Below are 8573 nucleotides of genomic sequence, written 5' to 3' on the forward strand. Positions count from 1 at the left end.
GTCCCCGTTCTACTTTAAGCAAACATCCCTCAGTTCTCCCCAACAGCAGCATAAGCTACAGCAGTACTTCCAAATGAGTCTGTGAGCAGCAAGTTGGGCTGCAAATTCTGCTGCAAATTCCCCCACAGCAACTGGAAGTTTGTTGACCAATGCACCAAAAAATCCAACACCATGTCCACGCTGCATCTGGCTGCAAGATCCCTGCAGTGGGAGCTGCTGTGTGACAGGTGAGGGTCCGGGTTCTGTGAGGAATAACTGCACACAAAAAACCACATTTTATATGGGAGTGGGTGGGGGAGAGGCCTGGAGAGGTTTATCCTGCTTCTTGCCGGAGGCCAGCCTGGCATCTCCTCATCCAGGGCAGCCAGGCTGTCCCACCTGGGGCTGCTCAGAGCCGCTCTCGTGTCCCCCAGCCCCTCTGCCTTGCTGGGCACCCCCTGGGTCACTGGGCTGGGCATGGCACTGCTCCTGCATCCCTTGGGTCACTGGGCTGGGCATGGCACTGCTCCTGGCACTGCTGGGTCACTGGGCTGGGCACGGCACTGCTCCTGGCACTGCTGGGTCACTGGCTGGGCATGGCACTGCTCCTGGCACTGCTGGGTCACTGGGCTGGGCACGGCACTGCTCCTGGCACTGCTGGGCTGGGCACGGCACTGCTCCTGGCACTGCTGGGTCACTGGCTGGGCATGGCACTGCTCCTGGCACTGCTGGGTCACTGGCTGGGCATGGCACTGCTCCTGGCACTGCTGGGTCACTGGGCTGGGCACGGCACTGCTCCTGGCACTGCTGGGTCACTGGCTGGGCATGGCACTGCTCCTGGCACTGCTGGGTCACTGGGCTGGGCACGGCACTGCTCCTGGCACTGCTGGGCTGGGCATGGCACTGCTCCTGGCACTGCTCCTGGCACTGCTGGGTCACTGGGCTGGGCACGGCACTGCTCCTGCATCCCTTGGGTCACTGGGCTGGGCATGGCACTGCTCCTGGCACTGCTGGGTCACTGGGCTGGGCACGGCACTGCTCCTGGCACTGCTGGGTCACTGGGCTGGGCACGGCACTGCTCCTGGCACTGCTGGGTCACTGGCTGGGCATGGCACTGCTCCTGGCACTGCTGGGTCACTGGGCTGGGCACGGCACTGCTCCTGGCACTGCTGGGCTGGGCATGGCACTGCTCCTGGCACTGCTCCTGGCACTGCTGGGTCACTGGGCTGGGCACGGCACTGCTCCTGCATCCCTTGGGTCACTGGGCTGGGCATGGCACTGCTCCTGGCACTGCTGGGTCACTGGGCTGGGCACGGCACTGCTCCTGGCACTGCTGGGTCACTGGGCTGGGCACGGCACTGCTCCTGGCACTGCTGGGTCACTGGGCTGGGCACGGCACTGCTCCTGCATCCCTTGGGTCACTGGGCTGGGCATGGCACTGCTCCTGGCACTGCTGGGTCACTGGGCTGGGCACGGCACTGCTCCTGGCACTGCTGGGCTGGGCATGGCACTGCTCCTGGCACTGCTGGGTCACTGGGCTGGGCACGGCACTGCTCCTGCATCCCTTGGGTCACTGGGCTGGGCATGGCACTGCTCCTGGCACTGCTGGGTCACTGGGCTGGGCATGGCACTGCTCCTGGCACTGCTGGGCACAGCCCTGCCTCACTCCTCTCCTCTCCTTGCAGAAGAGTCAGCACTGCCTGGGAAGTGTTCATCAGTGCTGACAGCATCTGACAGGCTCAGTCTGCCAAAATATTGACTGGCCCAAGAGGTTTTCCCAGCTGACTCCTATTCCAGCTGTCTTCCTGATTTTCTGTGCCTCCCTCAGCGCAGCTAGCCCGCAGTCACCCTCAGAAAAATGGCACAGACGTGGCTTGGGCAGTCAGCTCGTATCAGGAGCCGGGATCTCAGCAGGTTCTGACTGCTGACATTCAGTCACTTGTCACCGGGCGGGCAGTCGTGTGTCACGGTCACATCCCGTCGGCAGCGCTGTCACTGGGATGCTCACTTCCCTGCCGGATCCTGCTCGGGGACTGCGCGGTGCCTGGGGCTGCTGCTGCTCCTGCTGCGAGCATTCCGAGGGCACAGTCAGCCCAGTCTTCCAGAAACGAGAGCATTTTCCAGCAGCTCCTGCCCACGGACACTCGGGCTGGGCACGGCACCCCGGGCTGCAGCGAGCAGCAGGGCACCACGGGTGGAGAAACCCACGAAAACCATGCCTGGGATGGGGACAGGAGTCCCTGATGTCCCCGGTGTGAAATTATTAAAGGAAAAAAAAAAAAAAAAAAAGAGCAAAAAATACCCACAAAAACGCCAACAAAACAAACAACCAACAAAAAAAAATTTAAAAATTAAAAAACATAATGTTAATAGATGAAGCTGCTTCCTCTGAGCACAGCGTGTTAAATCTGACCAGCTTGGACGCTCTGAACCCCGAAGCATCACCCCAGGAGGAGCCCTCAGCACCAGTTCCCTGGTTTCTGCCGGCTGCAGGGAGGGGCAGTAGCTGGGCTGTTGCTGCAGCCGCAGCTGCTGCAGGTGTGTGACAGCTCTCCCAAGCCATCCCTCGGGTTTCAGCTCGTTCCAGGCACCACCAGCACTCTCCACAAGGCTCTGCCTTTCCCTCAGCTGCCGTCAGCCCGCACCCGGCACGGCAGGAGCGCAGAAAAGGGATTTTGGGCTGTGCCCAGGTCAGCATCAGCCTGGGAGAGCAGGTCCCAGCTCCGGGAGTGTCCCCTTTCCCCTCTCCGGATCGCCCTGGGGCTCCTCCGGGGCTCCAGCCCCCCTGTGAGTCCCTCGCTGTCACCCGCACCCACCCGAGGGCCAGGAAGGTGGGAAGGGCTCTCGGCTCTCCCGAGCATCCCCGCACTTTGATTTTTCCCTTTTTTCGCCCAGCAGAGCAGGAGAGGGCGCTGCGGTTCTCGGCTGAGCCGCCGCTGCTCTGCCGGGAAGGTAAAGAGCAAATCCAAGTTCTGAAAGCCTCGGGGAGCCTCTCCCACCAAAGGCTGACAGAACCAGGGTGGTTTGGATTAGAAGGGACCTGAAGGAACCTTAAAGCTCCTCTCGTGCCACCGCTCTGCCACGGCAGGGACACCTCCCGCTGTCCCCAGCTGCTCCCAGCCCGTCCTGGGACCACCAGAGCCCCAGGGGGACGAGTCACCCCCGAGCAGCTGGGCAGGAACAGACCCACGGTATGAGCTGGTACAAGCGAAGCTCAGAACTTGCCCGGGCCAAGGAGCAAACAAACAAGTGTGAAGGGCACAATGAGAGCTGTGTCTGCTGCCACAATGCAGAATTGCCCGGCATTATTTTCACGTTGCCAATAAATAATTGCCTTTATGCAGAACGGGAGAAGTCAAAGCGATATTCAGTGCTGCTGGAGATATAAAACTAATCCTTAAAAAGGCACTTATGGCTGCAGGAGGCCCTGTGTAACTCATTCTTACCTCCTCTCCCTTGCCAGCTGTTCTCTGCTTTCTGGGACAAGTGGAAAGCCAAGTCCCAACTCCAGACAAATCTGGCTGTAAAACAGTTTTAAAAGATTGCCACCACTGCATGATGCTTGCACAAAGGTCTTTCAAAACCTAGGAGAATAATATCCAGGTGAGTAATTAAAACTCACCTGGTTTTGACAGAATAATCTTTAAAGTTCTGCATCCAAATTTAGGATGAAAATCGAGAAGGCACCCAGGAGAGTCTGAGCTGGTGGCATTGGGACAATAGGTGTCCGTGGTAGTGCCAGGACAGACAGACAGACAGACATCAGAGCTGGCAAGCTGTTCATTGCCCCTGCCCTTGCAGTGTCACCACTGCCACACTGCCAGCCCCTTGCAGTGTCCCCACTGCCACACTGCCAGCCCCTAGCAGTGTCCCCACTGCCACCCTGCCAGCCCCTTGCAGTGTCCCCACTGCCACCCTGCCAGCTCCTTGCGGTGTCCCCACTGCCACAGTACCAGCCCCTTGCAGTGTCACCACTGCCACCCTGCCAGCCCCTTGCAGTGTCCCCATGCCACCCTGCCAGCCCCTTGCAGTGTCCCCACTGCCACCCTGCCCTGGCAGTGTCCCCACTGCCACCCTGCCAGCTCCTTGCAGTGTCACCACTGCCACCCTGCCAGCCCCTAGCAGTGTCCCCACTGCCACACTGCCAGACCCTTGCAGTGTCCCCATGCCACCCTGCCAGCCCCTTGCAGTGTCCCCACTGCCACCCTGCCAGCCCCTTGCAGTGTCCCCACTGCCACCCTGCCAGCCCCTTGCAGTGTCACCACTGCCACCCTGCCAGCTCCTTGCAGTGTCCCCACTGCCACCCTGCCAGCTCCTTGCAGTGTCCCCACTGCCACCCTGCCCTTGCAGTATCCCCACTGCCACCCTGCCAGCTCCTTGCAGTGTCCCCACTGCCACCCTGCCCTTGCAGTGTCCCCACTGCCACCCTGCCAGCCCCTTGCAGTGTCCCCATGCCACACCTGCCAGCCCCTTGCAGTGTCCCCACTGCCACACTGCCAGCTCCTTGCAGTATCCCCACTGCCACCCTGCCAGCTCCTTGCAGTGTCCCCACTGCCACCCTGCCCTTGCAGTGTCCCCACTGCCACCCTGCCAGCCCCTTGCAGTGTCCCCACTGCCACCCTGCCAGCCCCTTGCAGTGTCCCCACTGCCACACTGCCAGCTCCTTGCAGTATCCCCACTGCCACCCTGCCAGCCCCTTGCAGTGTCCCCATGCCACCCTGCCAGCTCCTTGCAGTGTCCCCACTGCCACCCTGCCCTGGCAGTGTCCCCACTGCCACCCTGCCAGCCCCTTGCAGTGTCCCCATGCCACCCTGCCAGCTCCAGCCTTCCTGCGGGGTCAGCTCGGTTACAAAGCGAGAGATAAAACGAGAGGATAACCCCCAAATCCAGCGGGTGTGCATTTAGCAAACTGATTATTTATTTTCCTGCTCTACGGTGCCTCCGCCCCTGTCAAAGCCAAGGTGTTAAATTTTCCCGTGTATTACAAATCATGTACAAAAAGAAGGAAAGCAGTGACCTCGTGTTGTGTGCAGAGGACGTTTTGGGGGGACACGAGGAAGCCAAGCCCCGCCCGGCGCTCCCCGCCAGTTCATAGGTGCATCATGGACTCGAACTCGTCGATGCGCTGTTTGGTGTTTCCTTTGCGGATCCTGCGGTAGGAGATTGTGTTGTACCGGGAGTAGCTGTGCCGGGAGATGTCGTTCTTTTTCCCCAGGCTGGGCTGCTCCCCCGCTTTCTCCAGCGGGGAGTTGCAGCCGGGGCTGCCCGGGGGCGACGGCTCCTTGTCCGGCTGCTGCGGGCGGGACCCCTCGCTGTTCTCCTTCTTCATCTCGATCACCTGGACCTCATCCTCCTCCGTGTCCTGCTCCTCAACCTCCTCCTCCTCCGCCTCCTCCGCATTCCCTCGGGGCTCGGCGCTGCCCGGCGGGGTCTCCGTGCGCGTCCCCGCGGTGCCACCCGGCCCTGCGACACCGGGACACACGGGGTGAGGGACAGCAGAGCTCCTGTCCACAAATTATACACGGGACACACGGGGTGAGGGACAGCAGAGCTCCTGTCCCCAAATTATACACGGGACACACTGGGGTGAGTGACAGCAGAGCTCCTGTCCCCAAATTATACACGGGACACACTGGGGTGAGGGACAGCAGAGCTCCTGTCCCCAAATTATACACGAGACACACTGGGGTGAGGGACAGCAGAGCTCCTGTCCCCAAATTATACACGGGACACACGGGGTGAGGGACAGCAGAACTCCTGTCCCCAGATTATACACGGGACACACGGGGTGAGGGACAGCAGAGCTCCTGTCCCCAAATTATACACGGGACACACGGGGTGAGGGACAGCAGAGCTCCTGTCCCCAAATTATACATCGGGGGACAGTCCCTGGGTTCCTAAAATCATCTCTTGTACTTTTTAATGCCTTTTCTGCGGGGAAGGGGAATGGGAAGAGGAAGGGAAAGGGAAAGGGAAAGGGAAAGGGAAAGGGAAAGGGAAAGGGAAAGGGAAAGGGAAAGGGAAAGGGAAAGGGAAAGGGAAAGGGAAAGGGAAAGGGAAAGGGAAAGGGAAAGGGAAAGGGAAAGGGAAAGGGAAAGGGAGGGAAAGGAAGGGAAAGGAAAGGAAGGGAAAAGCCGTTCTGCCCGCAGTGCCCAGCTGTGCCCGTGGGACGTGTCCCTCGCCCAGCAGTGGCCACCCTGGCTGCCGTGGCCATCTCCCGTTTGCCCTGTTTGGCACGTCTCCGCGGTTAATGATGCCTCAGTGTCGCAACAAATAGTCTATTCAAGGTTTTGCCTGTGGGGTCCAGAGTATTAATTAGACTAAATTGGTCGGGTACGAAAAAGCTGCCTGGAGTTTCGAGATAAAGTGCTGTGGTCGCAGGGCTGGTGCGGGGGGCCCATGAGAGATCCTTTAATAGGTTTTATTGTGTGCTCCTAAAGCAGCACAGCTGGAATATGGATGTCAGCTCCAAGTGGGAAAGCCTCCACCGCTATTCACCTCCTCACAGCCTCGGCAGTTGCTATGAAATATTAATTTGCCCATGACAAATGTTCGGATATTTTTCCTTTCGTTAATGGAAGAGGCTTTGCTTGCCTCAGCCCTTGGCTCGTTCAGAGCCACTCAAAGCTCAGGGCATCACCAGCAGCTCCTGCTCCAGCCACCCTTGTCCCACCACTGCCAAAGCCAACGAGCCAGGAGGAGCCCGTGGTAGGGGATGAGGAAAGGAATAAAGCCCGGAGCCCCCTCGGGGAGACGTGGCTGTTCTGCTGCAGTAACACACAAAAAAATATTCCTCCTTTTGGAGAAGTCACCTCCTTTTGGCTGCAGTTTGCACAGCGAATTAAATATCTTCATTTCTGTATATACTCAGTACATTTTTAACTATGACTCCCCTGCAGCCCCACTCTCACAGGAGGTGGCTGAGGCTCCAGCCTTGGCTCCTGCTCATTTCCACCATTTTCGCCCAGAAACGAGCAGAGCAAGACCCAGGAGCGGGAGTTCAGGAGAGTAGTTTTATGTGGATATTTGGGCATTGGGGGATTCAACCACTGGTGAATCCGGCAGGAAAATAATTCGGGTTTTGTGACCACCAGCAGCCTCACGAGGTTCTCCTCTGAGCGTGGAGCAGCAGATGGAGTATCTCCAACCTCACGAGGCTGTTGGGGGCTCCTGGCTGGAGACCCCACAATGCTAGAATGCCCCGTGGTCAATGAGCTACAAAACCTCTGGAAGGAAGATACCAGCTGTGGTTTTATTTCTCACAGGTGAGAAATGAGTCACTGCTCTCGTGAACAGAAGGGTCTGACCCAATTGAAAAAGTTAATAACCACCTGCATCCGTTGTCCCTTGGCCCCACAGCAGGGAAACCCCACATCAGATGGAATTTTGCATTACCTTCCCCTGGTCCCTGGCCATTGGTCCCTGTGTCCTGGACATCCGCTGCTCCCTGCTGGAGTGTCCCAGCGCTCTCCTCTCGCTTTTCTTTGGGAAACACAAAGCACAAGACATGGGCTGATGGAGCAATTAGTGATGGCAACCAGGTTTTAATGGCTGCAGGTCAGCAGATTTTCAGAGCAGATTTAGAATTGCTCATTTCTTTAGTTATGAGCTTTTGATCGCATCCCTCAAATGTGTCCCAGATTCTGAAATACTCCAAGTCACTGCTACGAGCTCAGACTGGGAATTTTGGCTGACACACAGCACATCCCATTATTCACCAGGCTACAGATGAACCCGAACTTTTCTCTCCCACCGCTCAGACAGGCAGCCCCGCACGATACCTTGGCATCCAGCAAAATTCTCAGGAGCGATGTCCTCTGCCAAGGAGTTTCTGGTTTCCTCCAGACTTTCCTTTGCAGGTGAAGTGTCGGGGCTCGTGTCCGCGTTGGCGTACGGGACTGTCCCGAGGGATTTGGGGATTTCTTGGCTGCCCCCGGGGAGCGGGGGAAGGCTCCCGTTGCAGGCGGGCACGGGGTTAGGGTTAGGCGCTAGGGCTGGCGCCGGCTCTGCCATGCTGAGGCCGTGCCGTGCCCCTGCTGGGGCTGGAGCTGGGGCTCGGGGCCCTCCTGCCCCGGGGGCAGCTGCTGCTCAGCCCTGCGCCCCGGGGCCGTGCCCTGCGCGAGTGGCTGCGCGTCCCTGTGCCCGCCCGCCGCGCCCGCTGTGCCCGGCGCTGCCAGCGCCTCCCCCGGCCCGGCTCTGCCCGTTGCATAATTAAATGCACCATTATGATTTACATAAACAAACAATCTGAAGCAAGGAAGCTTTTGTGCCGGCCTGGAGAGCGGGGCCGTGGGCATGTCAGCGCCGCGGGATAAACAGGAGTTTGTGCTCCGGGCACAATGGCTCTTTGTGTGCCCGCCGGTCACAGGCGCTGCCTTTGTTCTGAGCGCTAATCCCCGCAGGGTGACCACCTTCCTTCCCCAGCGCCGCCACCTAACCCGCTTAACATTCCCCACCGGGATTGCCGGGAGCCTCGCGGTGAGCCTGGCCACGGATGAACCTGCCAGGATAAAACTGGCCAGGGATGAACCTGCCAGGGATAAAACTGGCCAGGAATGAACCTCACCATGGATAAACCTGGCCAGGGATGAACC

General features: G+C 59.1%; 1 protein-coding gene across 1 annotated transcript; it reads right to left on the reverse strand.

Moving 5' to 3' along the window:
- Positions 1-4864: 4864 nt before the first annotated feature.
- ERMN (ermin) lies at positions 4865-8154 on the reverse strand. The gene is made up of 3 exons (XM_056496760.1): positions 7761-8154; positions 7375-7461; positions 4865-5442 (listed from the first exon to the last, which is right to left on the reverse strand). The coding sequence occupies exons 1-3, from the start codon at positions 7990-7992 to the stop codon at positions 5069-5071; spliced, it is 693 nt and encodes a 230-aa protein (XP_056352735.1). The 5' UTR covers positions 7993-8154; the 3' UTR covers positions 4865-5068.
- Positions 8155-8573: the final 419 nt, after the last annotated feature.

This window comes from Oenanthe melanoleuca, chromosome 7 (assembly GCF_029582105.1).
Source record: "Oenanthe melanoleuca isolate GR-GAL-2019-014 chromosome 7, OMel1.0, whole genome shotgun sequence".
NCBI classification, from domain to species: Eukaryota; Metazoa; Chordata; class Aves; order Passeriformes; family Muscicapidae; genus Oenanthe; species Oenanthe melanoleuca.

What these genes read in the sequence shown, in the direction of transcription:
- ERMN (XM_056496760.1), bottom strand. Translation starts at nt 7,992, where the DNA reads ATGGCAGAGCCGGCGCCAGCCCTAGCGCCTAACCCTAACCCCGTGCCC. An exon ending in GAATTTTGCTGGATGCCAAG is followed by an intron (nt 7,462 to 7,760) that starts GTATCGTGCGGG and finishes TGTTTCCCAAAG; the next exon opens with AAAAGCGAGAGGAGAGCGCT. An exon ending in TGGCCAGGGACCAGGGGAAG is followed by an intron (nt 5,443 to 7,374) that starts GTAATGCAAAAT and finishes CCGGTGTCGCAG; the next exon opens with GGCCGGGTGGCACCGCGGGG.